The sequence below is a fragment of the Danio aesculapii genome, chromosome 4 (genome assembly GCF_903798145.1).
Source record: "Danio aesculapii chromosome 4, fDanAes4.1, whole genome shotgun sequence".
Lineage (NCBI taxonomy): Eukaryota > Metazoa > Chordata > Actinopteri > Cypriniformes > Danionidae > Danio > Danio aesculapii.
This window is the reverse complement of record NC_079438.1, coordinates 6230183-6248246: the sequence shown is the minus strand read 5'-3', so window position 1 is coordinate 6248246 and position 18064 is coordinate 6230183. Positions and strand designations below refer to the sequence as shown.

The window sequence follows — 18064 nt, the reverse complement described above, 5'->3', positions numbered from 1 at the left end:
ATGCCGTTTAAATGCTGCTATTTCCACAGAGCTTCTTCTGTTTCTGTATTTGAGCTTCCAAATGACACGGCACAAAGACAGAAGTGCTTACAGTTCAATATTAATTATGTTCCAGAGAATTATAAAATACATAGCAAGCATGATTTGACCAAACACAGCTTCCAGAATCTCTCCCAGTGATTCAGTTAAACTCTCTCAAGAGCAGTAATCTCCAACAAGCAGAAGCTGTAGCCTGAGAGTTTTTATTTGTTAAAATGTATCATGACATGTACAGTGTCTAGCCTTAACGGTATTGTAGCAAAGATGTAAACAATAGGAAATGCTGTTTGGCACCGCTCCATTATCATTGTTTTAAATATTCTAATAGTTCTTTTTTAACATATTCTACACATGTTAAATCATTCAAATGATTAGGGTTAAATCGCCAAAATGTCTTTTTGGGTTTATTGTCCAGGTACACTGTTAAATATACCCCTGCATGATCTGAGATGTCTCTTGTTTCTATTTTACAGTCTTTTATTTTATGTTAATCTGACCCAAACATAAAAAAATAATCAATTCTAGAATGAGACATGTGGGTGGAAGTATATTCTTTTTTAAGAGGGTATATGTCTCTCCATACATCTATTAAGCATAATTCTTTCATCATATATCTTATTTGTCTAGTTTCTTGACTAATTTACTTATTTGAAGATGAGTCCAATTTAGGATGAAGTTGTACATTCCAGTCTCCCCCACAGATCAACGTACCCGAGGTCTCCTTGGCTATAATAGTAAATAGTTTTTTGAGAAATGCTTTGTCTTTTTCAGGTGGTCTATTTTTATTGACTAATGTACCTTCATTTTGGTCGATAGTTCCTTTAATTAGGTTATATCGTTTTTCTTTATCAGAAATTAATTGGAAGTAGATTTTATTTGAGATTAATGCCATTGCTCCTCATTTACGACCATTATTATATGAGGAAAAGAAAACCTTAAATCCCATTTTATCTACTTTCTTATGTTCTGTATCAGAAAGATGTCTCTTGCCAGAAGATTATCTGTTGCTTTTCTCTTTTCATTTTAGCCACTAGTTTGCTTCTTTTAATCGGATTTAGTAACCTATTAATATTCAAAGTAATTACTCTATATTCCTGTTTTTGCATATACTATAATTAGATGTTATTGCGAAGATTACGGTGACCGGAACATGAAAAACACAAACATGAATATCTTGAGCCACATAATAAAAACATAACGAAAAAGGTCTCCAAACCTTGAAGTCTTAAAATAACTTCCTAATGTGAGGGGAAAGCCTTCCTTCTTTAAAGGGCCCCTTCCTTGCTGTGCCTATTGCACAAAAAATGTTAACGAATATATTCAGAGCCCATATCTGGCATTATTATATTCTTGTATTTCTGGCTAGGTTTTCAAGTTAAATATTTCTACTAATTATAGCAAGGGATTTTCGTTGTATAAATTAGAATCCCTTTATGTCTTCCTACCAGTATGTTACTCAATGACTTGAGTCTTGGTGTGCTCTAATCATTCATCTTGTGTCATTGGTCAGTTCGGTTAAATACTATTCTTCCTTCAAATGATTTAAATGTCCATCATCTGTGAATTAAGTCAAGAAGTTTTACCAGTCTCTCAGAGTTCTTTGTTAGGATCTGTCAGGTTTTACCCTTCTTTCAAATGGAGCCAGCATTGTCCCTTTGAAATTCACATAGTTTTCCCAGATCTTCACTTGATGTTTTTCCTTACTTTTTTCCATGTCACTCCTTTTGCCAAGGTCTTTGTTTCACTTTCCCAGAGATTCCTATAACAGTTTCTTTCTTCGCTGTTTATCAGTCCTTTTTCTTTAGATCTCTTGATGCCTCCGTCATCGAATTGTACATGACCGGCCCGTTTTCCAGAAAGATTCTACGTTTCGCTGGCGGTGGTGTTTGGAACTTAATCCCCTTTTCTTTCAGAATTTTTCTTAAAGGAGCAAAAGCCCGTCTTTTCTGTTGGATCTCAGGTGGGTAGTCTTGGTCAAAGAAAATCCTTTTATCTTTCCAGTGTATTACGTTCTTTCTCCATGCGGAGGACCAGTTTATTTGTTTTGTATTCCATGAAGAATACCACCACTGATCTAGGGTGGCATCAGCGGGTGGTTTTGGTCCGAGTGCCCGGTAACACCATTGGCTTTTAAGGTTCAATTAGTCTAGTGACAGCTCCATTTTGATAATCTTTCCACCAAGTCTTGGATATTATTCCCTTCGCTTCCTTCCAGGATTCCAAAAATCCGAATATTATTTCTACGTGATTCTAGATCTAACAGTTTCTCTTGTAAATTTTCTTGAATTTGGATGGTTTGATCAAGCATTTCTTTCATCTCAGCAATGTTCTCCTCCAATTCTCCAACTCGCTTCTCCACATCGTTGACCTGCCATTGCATTTAGGTCCGTGATAAGGCCATCCAGTTTTTATTGACTTCTTGTTTAAAGTTACTTAGTTCCATTTTCACATGTTTTGCGAGAGAATCTTGGAAGGCGGTTAAATCGCATTTAATATCCATCTGGAAAGCTTTGATGTCCGTATGTATTGCTGCAATGCTAGCTGACAGGCTATCAGCTGTCCCGTCCGTCTCTGATTTTTCATCTGTTGATTTCTCATTTTTTTCAGGTTTCAATGGTTGTTTTTGTCCCCCTCCATGTTATTTAAATATGGATGTAAAAAGGAGGATTAAAACCAGTGTGTATGGGAGCGCTCTTTCTATGCTGCTACATGTGTCTACGCCATACCAGAAACCATCCTATGTGTTTCTTAAGCTGCCCCAAATGAGTGAAACTCTGTACACACTGATCATGTCTACGGTTTCTGTCCAGTGTGAATCCTCTCATGTGTTTTCAGGGTTCTTGAGTGAGTAAACCTCTTACTGCACTATAAACACTTGTACGGGTTTTCTCCAGTGTGAATCCTCTTGTGCCATTTCAATTCTGCAGCTGTGATAAAAGTCTTCTCACACTCCAAGCACATATACTCTCTCACACCAGTGTGGATCTTTGTGTGTTTATTAAGGTGTGATAATTGGCTGAAACTCTTCCCACACTGAGTGCATGTGAATGGTTTCTCTCCAGTGTGAATCCTCATGTGTTTATTAAGGGATGATGATTGGCTGAAACTCTTCCCACACTGGTTGCATGTGAATGGTTTCTCACCAGTGTGGATCATCATGTGTTGATTAAGGTGTGACGATTTGCTGAAACACTTCCCACACTGAGTACATGTGAATGGTTTCTCTCCTGTGTGAATCATCATGTGTTGATTAAGGTTTGATGATTGGCTGAAACTCTTCCCACACTGAGTGCATGTGAATGGTTTCTCTCCAGTGTGAATCCTCATGTGTTTATTAAGGTATGATGATTGGCTGAAACTCTTCCCACATTGAGTACATGTGAATGGTTTCTCTCCGGTGTGAATCATCATGTGTTGATTAAGGCATGATGATTGGATGAAACTCTTCCCACACTGAGTGCATGTGAATGGTTTCTCTCCTGTGTGGATCATCATGTGAATCTTAAGCTTGCTTTTGCTTGCCAAACTCTTTCCACACTGAGTGCAGGTAAAACAACTCTTGTCTCTCACTTTTAAAATACCATCAGTCTCTAAATGAGTTTCTCCTCAATTTTGACATGCTGTTCCTCCTCTTTACTCTCCTCATAGTCTTTACTTAGGTCTGAAATAAATAAATAGTTCAGTTTTAGTAAATCATTAAAACTCTCATCAAAAGCTTATGTGAAATGGCACAAAAAACATTGGCTACACAAACCTTAATTTTGATGCAACAAAACTACAGTTTGTCAAACAAAAGGTAACATTTTTGGGGCACGTCATTACTCCACAACAGCAAATCTCTGTCTGAAAAAAGGGTGAGTGATATAAAAAATGTACCAAAACCACTAACAAAAAAACAGATGTTGTCCTTTTTGGGAATGTGCTCATGCTGTCGCACATTTATTCCAAATTATGCAATTTTGGAACAACCACTGAGAGCCCTAACGTTAGGGAAGGGGATGAAATCCACTGATAAACTAGAATGGACAACAGAGGCAGAACAGGCATTTGTAAATATGAAATTACAAATGGCTGAAGCCCCTGCACTGGGCATACCAGTACCAACAAAACAATTTGGTGTCAGAATAGTGGGATGTCTTGGAGGAACTTTTCCGGACCCTGCAGACGGTGACTGATCATCCTGAGACTTCGTGTCACAGCCCTGTCCCACTCGGTTGAGGGGCCGACCACCAGGCTCGGAGAGGAACCCCACTGACATCTGGGAAAAAGAACTCAAGTGGCATCTGAACTCTCTGGTAAGAGACAAATTCTTTGTTAATTGCTAAATGAGATTTGAGTAGATTTTGGCATTTTTATTGGGCAGTCAAAACATTTTCACTGTGATTTGGGCCATTACCATGCTGGTAGATCTGTCTCTGTGGGATAGCAGAGTAATTAAAACAAGTGAGATCTAACACCAGGCAGGGATCAAGACCTTTCTCATAAGTGAGATCTGGTGCCTGACTAAGATCAAGACCTTTTTAATATGTTTGGCTAGCTAACTGCGATTTTCTCCTGGGAGGGGGTTGAAATCAGGGGCTGTGCGATTTACTTCCAGAAGGAGGTTGAAATCAGGAGCAGTGCAATTTACTTCTAGAAGGGGGTTGAAATTGGGGGGCACGCAATTAGAGCTGGATAGCTTAACTTTTCGATTTTAGGTGAAAAGTCGAAATCTGTTGAAGACGTCCAACAGATTAATAGGTACCGAAAAAGTCCAAAGAGAGGGGCTATCGCCAGCATGGGGAAGTCTCAAAGTAAGGTCAGAAAATATGATACACTGGTGTTTTGGAACATGGAAAGACTATATGGAGAAAAAGGCATGAAAGATATAGGGAAATTAATAAAGTACCAAAATTTTCCAAGAGAAGGAACGTTGAGTGTTACGAGGTTAAGAACAGTGAAACAGTCGATAGAAAAGAAAAAAAGAAGAGCAGGTTGTTGTTGTTAAGAAAGGCATGTGTGTGTGTCCTGCGAAGACACTGTTGATTGTTGGCTAGAAGAGGCAGATAAGAGACAAAGGAAAATGCTGCAGAAGCAGCTGGCATGTAGGGAAAAGAATGAAGGAGATAAAGTGAAGGAAAAAGCAAATAAAAAATGTGAAAGTGTGAATGAAAGAGTAATTAGCACTACTAATCCTTTCTATACATCTGTTTCCACACATGTTCCACCGCCATTTCATCACTATCCCATGGCTGAGCTGCGAGCCCTGAGAACTGACCCAGACCTCGACTGCTGCCCTCCCAGAAGAACAACCGCACCACCGCAACCCCCACCACAAGCAAGCGGAAGACAGGTGGCCACAACCAGCAGTGAAGAAGACGAAAAAGACTCAGAGGATGAGGAAGGGGATCCGATCACGGAAGCCACAGCCAAAAGGGCCAGAGAAAGAGCAGGAAAAAGACAGAGGGGAAAAGGAAAACCTGTTGAACCATCAACCAGAACCCTCAGAAGCAACTCAGTCTAAAGTGAGGAGGTCAGTTTTGAAGTCACAGCACCGATGGTAGAGGTGGCTGGACCGGAAGGAGCAATGATGGTCTACAGATCCTGGACGGTGGCTGACATGAAAGAAGGTACAGCTCATTTACCAGGTCCTGCAGCGTCTGGGGAACAGTTTGCCGAGGCACTAGAGAGCTTCTGTAAAGAATTCAGCCCGACCACAATCGAACTTCCACGAGTGATGATGATGAAGATGGGACCAGTGAACTGGGGGAAAGTGAGTGACAAACTGACAACTGATAACGTCCGACGGGAACATCCAGAATGGGAACATTGCAAAAATGTGACATATGTGGCTGCTATCGAACGTCTGACCAGAGCCATAAAGATTGCCTTTCCAGTACGGGTCGACACTACACTGATTTCTATGTGTCATCAAGGAAAGAACGAGCCTGTCCAAGAGTTCTACCACAGACTTCATGATACTTTCAAGAAACACAGCGGAATGCAGGAGCCAGCAGTATTTTTCCTGTAAAAACAATAAGGGATAATGGAATGTCGACAGAATGGCGTTTTGTACAAGATTTGCAAGCAGTAAATGCAGCTGTCAAACAAAGGGCTCCATTAGTTCCTAATCTGTACATGATTTTGTCACAAATTCCTGAAAAAAAAAAATCACAATTTTATTCAGTGGTTGATCTGGCAAATGCATTTTTCAGCGTGCCGGTGGACAAAGATAGCCAGTTTTGGTTTGCATTCAATTTTAATGGTAAAAGCTACACCTTTACATGTTTGTGTCAGGGTTTCACAGCATCTTTGTTTTTACTTTGTACAATGAGGCGTTGTTGAAAAGTTTGGAACCTTTGACCCTGACAGCTGGAACTGCTTTGTTACAATATGTTGATGAACTGTTGATATGTGCTGAAAATGAACAGACGTGTGTGAATGACACTGTGACTCTCCTTAAGCATCAAGCTGCGGAGGGCCACAAAGTCTGTTTAGCAAAACTACAGTTTGTCAAACAAAAGGTAACATTTTTGGGGCACGTCATTACTCCATACAGCAAATCTCTATCTGAAAAAAGGGTGAGTGGTATAAAAATGTACCAAAACCACTAACAAAAAAACAGACGTTGTCCTTTTTGGGAATGTGCTCATACTGTCGCACATTTATTCCAAATTATGCAATTTTGGAACAACCCCTTAGAGCCCTAACGTTAGGGAAGGGGATGAAATCCACTGATAGGCTAGAATGGACAACAGAGGCAGAACAGGCATTTGTAAATATGAAATTACAAATGGCTGAAGCCCCTGCATTGGGCTTACCAGTACCAACAAAACCATTTGTTCAGATGGTAGATGAAAGGAGTGGGTTCATGACGTCATTACTCTTACAGGACCACAGAGGTAGGCTGCAACCTGTGGCCTACTTTTCAAGCAAACTTGACCCTGTAGCAGCAGGCCTGCCACTTTGCTTAAGAGCAGTGGCGGCTGCGGAAAAAGCTGTTATGGCTTCAAGAGATTTTGTTGGTTATTCTGATTTGATACTGTTGGTGCCGCATGCAGTGTCTATGATACTCCAAGAACAAAAACATTGCATTTGTCAACAGCTCGCTGGCTGCGATATCACACTATAGGTTAGATATGCCAAATGTGACTGTTAAACAATGTACAGGGTTGAATGCGGCTACTCTTCTTCCTAATGAGGAAGATGGGGAGGAGCATCATTGTTGTTTAATAGCACTCGAACAGGTGTGTACACCACGACCTGACCTTTCTGACGAACCGCTTGAAAATTGTGACAATGTCCTCTTTGTGAATGGTTCAGCATTTAAAAATCCACAAACAGGCCAGAATAAGGTTGGTTACGCTGTGACAACTGAATTTGATGTGGTGACCTCTGGAAAATTACCAGGGCATTATTCTGCACAGGCCGCAGAGCTTGTGGCATTGACAGAAGCATGTAAATTGATGACAGAAAAGGAAGTCACAATTTATACTGATTCAAGATATGCATTTGGGGTAGCTCATGATTTTGGGGCTTTGTGGAAACACAGAAATTTTCTCAAATCTGATGGTCGACCAATACTCCATGCCCCTTTAGTGGCTGCACTACTGGAGGCAATTTTACTACCTAGCAAACTGGCCATTTGTAAATGCGCAGCGCACTCCAACAACAAAGATTCTGTATCTGTAGGTAACTCCAGAGTAAACGCGGCAGGAAAAGTCGCAGTGTCCCGAGACGAGGACAGTTCTGAATGTACTTTGCTATCTGCTGACAATAACAATGATGTCCGTTCTTCTTTACAGGATATGCAAACATTCGCGAAGCGAAGCGTTGGTTGGGTCCATTCCAAGTGCTACTGACCACGGAAACAGCGGTGAAAGTCGCAGAGCGGGCAATGTGGGTGCATGCTGGACACTGCAGGAAGATCCCATCACCTGAAGAGAAAACAGCTAAGGAGTAGGAGAGAAAGGGAGGCTCTGAAACTGTCTGAAGAAAATAGCGAGTTGCTATCTGAGTGAAGCAAGGTTGAAGCTGCGGAGAAACAACATCATAAGTCAAGAGATATGTGTGAAGCTGTAACTTCTGCGTTCAACACCAACACAGGCACAGAACGGTGAAAGAGAAAGCAACCAAAAGAGAGGTGAATTGCTGTGCTTGAACATCATCAGAGCTGAAGATGGATTTGAAGATTCGTTGACATCGATTCCAAGTGTGTGGATTGAGACAAACCACACTGATGTTGCAATTATTATCACTGAGTGTTCTGTTGTTTTCAATTACCTGATTCCAGCAAACCATTACTGACATTGTAGCTCACATGAGAATGGTCATAAAAGTGCCTAAAAGAGCTAGACTGGTTTGTGATTCAAATGTATATTTAGATTCGTATCATGGTCAGTAAGCAGACTTGTTACAGCGTCAACATCACATCAGATGATAAGGATGGCTGTTAATGAAGGGGGTATGAACATTGACATGGGTGATGATTTTGACTATGACTCTGATGATAGCGACAGCTATGTGAATATGGAAAAACCGTAAACAAATTGAGAATGAAAATTAGGTGACGGCTGTTACTTAATTGGAGAAATTAACAAAACTGACATTTGAGAATGTAATGACTATTTGCTTGCTTATATGAATTTTGGGTCTATCCAAACAAAAACAGCAAAACTGCATGAGTTGGCATTTTCTGTAGCAAATCTTAAAAGAGTGATCATATACATGAAAATCTAGAGAAGAGTGTAAATGTGATGTATGTTTAAGAGTACAGTAACAACAACGTGTTCTCACTCTGCAGAAACTCGTTGCTGTATGATTGTGACCTTCTTTGCAAAGAATAAAACTTTAAAAGACACCCTGGGTAAGACTTTGTCTTCTTTACCACAGAGAACGCCTCATTAAAGAAAAATTGCCACTACAGTATATATATTTTTCAACACTGTTAGGATATTTTTGGAGTAAATATAATGAATTTTTAGAACTTATGTGTGGAAATCACAACTTTCAAAGATGATTACTTCTTAAATGGCAAATACTTGTGTACCAGCATTAGCACAATTGTAAGAAATTGATATTTGATTGTTTGTTTGTTTTTTGTAGAAATTTGATGGATGTCAATAGTTTCTATAGTACAAGAACTCACATCGTCAGACCCTTTTACCGGAAAATCCTCTCACTGATGAGACAATTCAGCATGTTCACTCACATGCATACTCTCTCTCTCTCTCTCTCTCTCTCTCTCTCTCTCACACACACACACACACACACACACACACACACACACACACACACACACACACACACACGTATACTGCCCTGAATGTACACTCTCTCCCTACACTCTCACACATTCATACACTTTTACACACACAGTTCTCTCTTTCTCTCTCTCACACACACACACACACGCGCACACACACACACACTTTTGTGAATTGTGGGGACAATACATAGGTTACAATTGTTTTTATACTGTACAAACTGTACTTTCGATTGCTCTAACCCCAAATCTCTAAACCCAACCCTTACAGGAAATTGTGGTTAGTTTTACTTTCTGAAAAAATATTTAGTATAACTGAATGTTATACTTAATGTTCACATAATTCACCATCTTCTCGTAATATCTGTGTAATACCAAGCGGCAACCTCCCGCTCTCCATCGGGAAGCCAATACCGAAGTAACTAAAAATGCAATTCAGCAACTCGCCATGGGGGGCTGGCTCCACGAAGTCTAGGTCATTTCTGACTGCAATGGGAAATTGGCCATTTTTACAGCTGATAAAACAACGTATTGCTCAAGTAGCAAAAATGTAATGAATGGGATACCACCTCCAACTCATTTTCAACAAGGAAAACCCTACCTAATTACAGGTATTTAAAACAACATAAAAATCAATATGAACTATGAGAAACAGACACAACTAGCATATAATTGCTATTCTTATATATAGCATAATACTCAACCTCAAAATGATCGATGTAACTTAAAATGTAGAATTTTAACCTCTTTTCTTCTTTGCTGTTTTATGTGACAGCTCTCTGTCTCACGATTCGATTAATGTCCTTCATGGTAATGCAAGAAAACTTTTATAAACAACGAGTGTAATCTATCATCTGCTTACAGTAATCGCAGTGCTGTACCGCAAAGTTGACATGCGGGCTAATCACAAACGCGGAAGAGATCTTGCATAGAGTCCATTAAAACTGTCAATCAAGTTTCAGAGTTTCTTACTTCATTGATCATAAAGTCATTTTGGTCATATTGAGATGACAAATTTGAAAGCTGTAAATGGCCTATTTTTATTTGTATATATTCATAATTACAACAAAATGTTTTTCTAAAATTTGTAAAGCAGACAGGGAATACTTGTTCATTCTGTGCTTGACTGGTAAATGCATCGGAAAAAAAGTTCTGGGGTAACAGCTAAAGAGACAGCTGAATATTTTCCTCACAGACATAAGACCATACCTGCCAACACTCCCGTATTCTCCCGTATTTCAGACCCATCTCCTATATTCTTCTGTCTTTTAGTTATATTCATGGACGTTTTTTCACCATTGGCCTCTATTATGTAAAATTTATTATATAAATCCATGACAGCATATAATCAAGCATTTATGATTGTTGGTGTTTTCTGTGATGACAGTCAACATTGTTTAATTGGTCTCCACCCATGGGACGGCAAAAAGGAAATGGGTGAGAGTATAAAGAAAGAGGAGGAGAGTAGAAGAGGGCAGCATTATGTGGTGTGTGCAAGCGGCAACCTCCCGCTCTCCCTCGGGAAGCCAATACGGAAGTAACTGAAACTGCAATTCATCCAAATTCCGCTAGTCCTGGCTCCATAATAGAGCAAGTTGCAATTGAGCCCACTGTTAGAATGGCCAACTTTACAGCAGAAAAAAAGGTGTTTACAGCCTGGTACAAAGAACGATTTTGGTTCATATAGCTATTATTACCCTCCATGACAACTGTGAGGGGGGTGAATTTTTTTATAATTCATCCATATCCTTTATATTAGGTTATATTAAGTTTGCATAATTAAGGGCGTGGCCACTTGAGTGACAGCTAGGTCTCGCTGGTCGCCGTCACTTCACCTCAGCTGAATCCGGCAGATTAGCCACTGATCTCGGCATATTCATCATATTTTTGTGTTGTTTTATGTGGCTTTACACAGTCAGCTGCCTTTTGGTATTATTTCTTACAATTATCAGATGATATGGGATGCTGTGTGCACTTAATTGTGCTCACAAACCATTCATGTGGCCTCGTTTCCCATGTGAGTAAAGTTATATACTTGTATACCACCTATATAAATGTATTTGTTTTTATTTAAGATCATTTATCATTAATATTTTTCTTTAGACCCGTAAAGCACTCCAGAATGTGACAGATTGATTAGCTGTAGGCTCTAGAACAGTCATCTGAAGCGTTATCATACAGTGTTATGCTGGATTTCATCAATAGTCTTGCATTTACTAACACACACTATATTTGAAGTGTTTGGAAGTAATTCGCGTTTTCCTCCTGTAGAAAAACGTCATAAGAACAATGTTTAGTGGCTCAATGTATTACTACAGTGTTTTTAAAAGTCTAAACACTTTACTGATATAGTGTACAGCCAAGCACATGTGGTCAGAACACAAACGAGTCGCAGGTAATAGAGTATCAAGCGTTTCTCCCAAAGTAAAGTCTCTCTGCCAGGTCTAAGCAAAGTGCCAGCAGGTGTCTGTTACTCCGCTCACTCTCCGCCTCTTTGCCCTTGTTTGGTATCCCGGCGTGGGTGCGATGACGCGCGAACAAAATGGCGACGGTTGGCCGCGCCTACTTTTAGCTTCATTTGCGCTCTTCAGAAACCTATGGGTGACGTCACGGATGCTCCGTCCATATATTTTACAGTCTATGGGTGTGTGGAAGAAAGAGAAGGTGACTGAACTGTTGCAGTGTGGGGAAACGAGTAGAGAATTCGGGTCGAGACGAGCAGTGTAAACTTAACGACTGGCTGTGAGAAACAAAAAGCAAAGGTACATATCGAAGCAACAGAGCAAAGACCGCTGTCTTGTTACTGAAGTGCTCATGACGTCTGTGAACGAGTGTGTCACCAAAGACTTCAGTGCATTGTGTCCTGAACAAAATCAACTTATCTCGCAACAATTTTATTATGGCAAAAATAAAAGCAAAAAAAGGGACACTTACTTAAAAAAATACATGTTTCTTTAGCCCGCTCCACAATTCACACATCACTGTCTGGCTAGTTTCTCTCTTTTGCTTATGCTAAAAAGGCAATAATGGTCCAAAATTCCTGACCATTTTCACCAATAAAGCCTAGAAAATCAGGGCATCAGTATATTGTAAACTGATAGGTTCAAATATTTCTTTCCAGTTATCTGTGCGTTTTGTTTTCGTGGAGTTTCAGTGCACTTTACTGACGCATTTCTAAAAACAGTTCGCGGAGAGAGAAAAGAAAGAATGTTTTTTGGCAATATGAGGAGACAACGCAGCAAAACGTGTATATATGCGGCCTTCGACCCCTGGGGGTTAAACACCTATATGCATGATGCAGTTAATGACATTATGCAAGAGTCTAATTGTTGTTGTTCTGAGATTGTATGTAGAGCGGTCTACAAACTTTTTGCGCTGGCCTCTGTTGATGAAACTGCAAACTATCTACAGTAAACTTTCTTTTAATTGAATCTGTCTCCTGCTCTTCTTCATCTGATAGACTGGTCATTTTTTGGTTAAAACTGTTGGTCCCCCTACAAAGTGTATTTATGCACGCACACTATAATCTGCTCTTTTACTACACTGAACTCCAGATAAAAGAGAAACTTTTTTGAACAGGCCTATCTAAAGGGTTAATGCAGCCAACTGATGATCAACAGTAAAAATGACACATTTGACCTCTTCCCAACAGGGAAAACAACAACAATCTAGAATGCATGATTATTTGGTGTCATGGCTTTGCGGTTAAAAAAGTGTGGTTATAATGGAAGTCAATGGGTCAAAAACAACCAAGAACATAATAAAAGGGTATAGGGCTGCACGATTAATCGTATTATTATCACGATAACGATATTTGTGGCCTACAATCAATAATTAAATATCGTCACAATTTTACAGTATAAACACCAAGCCGTTATTTTAATGAGTAGAGTGTACGGATTGTACCGCAGAAAGACACTATCTAATTGTTTCAATATAAAAAAAAAGTCATTGTGGCCCTTTTCACGTGGGTATTCAGGTTAGTTTTTTAGCAATCTGATGCAACTTTTATCATTTACAAGAAAAAAAAAATGCTATTAAAAGTTTCAGATCAATTAACTCAATTGATAAAAAGACTAACCTATTTTATGCATAAAATAATAAAATAGATAACTAATTTACATTTATTTCTGATTAGACCATGCTCTTTATTCAGTTTTAATAGGTATATACACGCTTTTTTTTAAACAACATGATTAAAAACACATTAAAGACTAAACACATAAAATAAAACATTCACAAAGGTGTATCTTAATGGAAAAACACCAATTGACGGGCTCTGCTTTCGGTTTTAAAAGAATAAAGCAGATTTTCAAAAAATCTAATTTGCAGAAGAGAAATTACAAAAATTTAGCAAAAGGAAAAGATTAAATATACCGGGACTGTTAAAAGAACATTCTACTTTATATATTCTTTCGACTCAATACAACAGCTAAGATTATGAATGACAGATTGTAAAGCAGTCTCTCCTGCATGCTTCAGTGGCGCGTCCCATTGTTTATGAATGAGGAGGCGGAGAGAATGCACAGTTTAGTTTCACCTCAAGATATTGAAATAAAACTAACACTGAACTGCTCATCATGCTCAAAAAGTTACTCTAAGTTAAATGCAAAACTGTTGTTAGTTGCACCTGCAGGAAGCACAATGAACCGAACACGCCATTCTTTTAATTCAATATTCGTGAAGTATGTGACCCAACCGCAGATGCTTTGTCATGTTGGTCGTGACACTCTGCCTTATAACTTATTAGTTTATTACAATAATTACACTTAGCCTTGCCATGGTTCTTCACCAAATGTAGCAATGGTTTTGAGCACATCTTGCGATCCATCTCTAATCAAATGTTTAGATTATTATTAAAGGTGCTCTCAAGCGGCAAAGTTCCTGGCAGAGTAGCAGGTGAAAAGATGTATGAGAACTAGTAACAACTACTAGAAACAAGTTTTAATCCATAAAGAAGTTCATGGAAAAAAAAGAAATTGTGATCAACGTGACATATGCAAGCTGAAAGTACTAAGCCAGGGGTGTCTAAACTCTGTCCTGGAGGGCCGATGTCCTACAATGATTAGTTACAACCCCAATCAGACACACCTGGGCTAGCTAATCAAGCTCTTACTAGGCTTTCTAGAAACATTCATGCAGGTGTGTTGAGGCAAGTTGGAGCTAAACGCTGCAGGACACCGGCCTTCCAGGACCGAGTTTGGACACCCCTGTACTAATTCAACACGATCAACGTAATAGCAGATAGACTTCTACAAGAATACCGTATATCGTCAGCTCAGTTAAACTTGTTTTAATTTATTGTTTTATTTATTTTGTATAGCCCCAGTGCTGAAGAACACTTTACAAACAGTAGGAGAACAAGAAAAGCAACAAAATTAAGAAGGTAAAGAAAACGGGAGACTAATAATACATAAAACAATGACAAAAGACATGAGAACAAGAACAGGAAAGAAACTCATTCCTGTCTTTCAATGAGTTATTATGTGCATTTAGGAGAACTAGGCAGCACACTCAGGGCTGCAAGATGGATTTAATTTAGTATTCTTATTATTAAAATATATCTGAATGTGGATCAAATGACTGAGTTGGTCTTTGAGAATGAAAACCAACCTGTTTGTTCCTGCAGATCTTCCTGTTTGACTGTGAATGTTTCTTCAATCTTCACATCTTCACTCTCCTCTTTAATAAACGCCATCTTTATAACAGTGTGGAGATCAGTCGCTTCAGCAGGAGTTTTTCTCTGCGTTTGGACACTTTATCCTGTTTAAAATAAACAAAACAATGAGCAGAAACAAAATAACTTCTCTTCAACACTTGCTTCAACAGTTTCTTTTAATAAGAGTAAATTTACATTTACATTTAGTCATTTAGCAGACGCTTTTATCCAAAGCGACTTACAAATGAGGACAAGGAAGCAATTTACACAACTATAAGAGCAGCAGTGAACAAGCGCTATAGACAAGTTTCAGGCGTGTAAAAGTCTAAGAAGCAAAACATTCGAAATTTTTTTTTTTTTTTTTTTTTTTTTTTTTAGAGAGAGAAAGAGAGAGAGAGAGAGAGAGAGAGAAAGAGGGCTCAGTTAGTGGTATAGCCAGAGAGGCAATTGCAGATTAGGAGGAAAAGTGGAGACTAAACAGTTGCGTTTTTAGTCGTTTCTTGAAGACAGCAAGTGACTCGGCTGTTCTGATGTAGTTAGGGAGTTCATTCCACCAACTGGGCAGATTGAATGTGAGAGTTCGGGAAAGTGATTTCTTCCCTCTTTGGGATGGAACAACGAGGCGACGTTCATTCACAGAACGCAAGTTTCTGGAGGGCACATATATCTGCAGAAGTGAGAGCAGATACGAAGGAGCACAGCTAGAGGTCACTTTGTAAGCAAACATCAGAGCTTTGAATTTGATGCGGGCAGCAACTGGAAGCCAGTGCAAACGGGTGAGTAGCGGAGTGACATGTGCTCTTTTGGGTTCATCAAAGACCACTCGTGCAGCTGCGTTCTGAAGCAGCTGAAGAGGTTTGATAGAACTACCTGGTAGCCCGGCTAGCAGAGAGTTGCAATAGTCCAGTTTGGAGAGGACAAGAGCTTGAACAATGAGTTGAGCTGTATGTTCAGATAGGAAGGGTCGGACCTTTCTGATGTTGTAGAGTGCGAATCTGCAAGATCGGGCAGTTCTAGAAATGTGGTCAGAGAAGTTCAGTTGGTCATCAATCGTAACTCCAAGGCTTTTTACCATTTTGGATGCAGTGATGGTTGCTCCATCCATCTGGATTGAAAAGTTATGGTGAAGAGTCGGGTTGGCAGAAACTTCAAGCATTTCCGTTTTCGTGAGGTTAAGCTGGAGATGATGATCTTTCATCCAGAGTGAAATGTCTGACAGGCAGGCTGAAATGCGAGCTGGAACCGAGGGATCATCAGGGTGGAAAGAGAGGTATAGCTGGGTGTCATCAGCATAGCAGTGGTAGGAAAAACCATGTTTCTGGATGACTGTTCCTAAAGATGCCGTGTAGATAGAGAAGAGAAGTGGTCCAAGCACAGAGCCCTGAGGTACCCCAGTGTATAGATGCTGTAGGTTGGACACCTCTCCCCTCCACGACACCCTGAATGACCTGTCCGAGAGGTAGGAACTGAACCATTGAATAACAGTGCCTGTGACGCCCAGTGACTCAAGCGTAGATAGCAGGATCTGGTGGTTTACAGTGTCAAAAGCAGCTGATAAATCCAGCAAGATGAGGACAGATGATTTAGAGTCTGCTTTAGCCAGTCTGAGGTCCTCCACGACCGAGAGCAGAGCAGTCTCAGTTGAGTGGCCTTTCCTAAAGCCAGATTGCTTGTTGTCCATGAGGTTGTTTTGAGTAAGAAAGTCTAGGACTTGATTGAACACTACTTTCTCCAAAATCTTGGCCATATAACAAATAACAAAAAGATGAAAGAAACAAGAAATCAGAAAGAAATCATTGAGGTAAAGTTGGTTTTATATTCGTACATCTGTTCAGTGACAACTTGCGACATGGTCCCTGTATTGTTTACCATGGTACTTTGAGTCTGAAATCTCATCTAAGTAGGACTTGAAAACAACATTACTATTTATTTGACTGTGAACAATGTTGTATTTTGATTTGATGATTTCCCTGTTTAGAATTAGCAAATAATTATTAAAAAAGTTATATTAAGTTAGTTTAGGAGAAAGTCTGAATGTGCGAATATAAAACCAACTTTACCTCAATAAAGAAATCAGGTCTGAGCTAGAAACAATAGCCACAAATGAGCAGATTAAAACTAGTACTCTATTTCTTATATGTATACATAGAATGAACTGACATTATGCTACTAAATAAATTACACCTTAATTAAAACATTTATTATACAGATTTCTGTTACTTTAATCAAACAATAGCCCTCGATTACTGCGAGTAAAATAGTACTATGTTGTATAAAGGGTAAATAATAGTGTCAACAACAGGTACATATTTTGAACCGGAGGGAAAACCTGAAACTTTAATCAATCGCTTTATATCTGTAAAAGCTTTAAAACAAACCTTTCTTCACTTGAATCACATCGCGGGAGCAGCGCAGCCTTATGACGTCACACGCAACGCCAAAATAAAAGTCCTTTTTGTTTAGCTTTTTTGCCACTGGCAGTTATGACTTATTGATACATTTCTCCCTCATTGTCCACTTGACACAACAGATCTACTATCTCTCACACAGACACAGATATTCAGTATTTAAAGTTGATCAAAACCTTTAATCTAAACATTTTTAAGACAATTTTGAAACGTTTTTAGGGTCATTATCACTATAAAGTGCCTTTGAGACACCAAAATAAAGGTTTAAGATATTTTATTTAACCACATAGTTGTTATATTTATTAGACCTTAGGCTCCTGCACTTTTTACAAATAATCTGCAAGCAGAAAAACGGGAAACAACCCTCAAATTGTGTCAATCCTGTCATGAACAAATTCAAAGTAGTATAAGTATATTTTCATTTCAGTGTGATTATATCTATATTTTCAGAAAGCTCATGTGTCCCTTTACCAACCCAACTTCATGGAAAAATTCTATTTATAATAATGAAATAATGGACAAAACATTTATTTATTTATTTTTTAAATATGCAATCAGTGCATACTTTTCTAAATAAAACCCAAGATCTAAAATATTTTGTCAAGATTTCAGACAATATTAACTGGCCCTTATTGGTTGATTAAGAAATCACACAAGATGTTTTGCTAAATAATTTGTTTATATTCATAAAATTTGAACATGACGGTGGAAAAC

General features: G+C 39.0%; 1 protein-coding gene across 1 annotated transcript; it reads right to left on the bottom strand.

The window, feature by feature from the left end:
* Positions 1 to 1851: 1851 nt before the first annotated feature.
* LOC130222003 (gastrula zinc finger protein XlCGF7.1-like) lies at positions 1852 to 17371 on the bottom strand. Its single transcript, XM_056454610.1, has 3 exons — positions 17321 to 17371; positions 14897 to 15046; positions 1852 to 3700 (listed from the first exon to the last, which is right to left on the bottom strand). The coding sequence occupies exon 3, from the start codon at positions 3532 to 3534 to the stop codon at positions 2905 to 2907; it is 630 nt and encodes a 209-aa protein (XP_056310585.1). The 5' UTR covers positions 3535 to 3700; positions 14897 to 15046; positions 17321 to 17371; the 3' UTR covers positions 1852 to 2904.
* Positions 17372 to 18064: the final 693 nt, after the last annotated feature.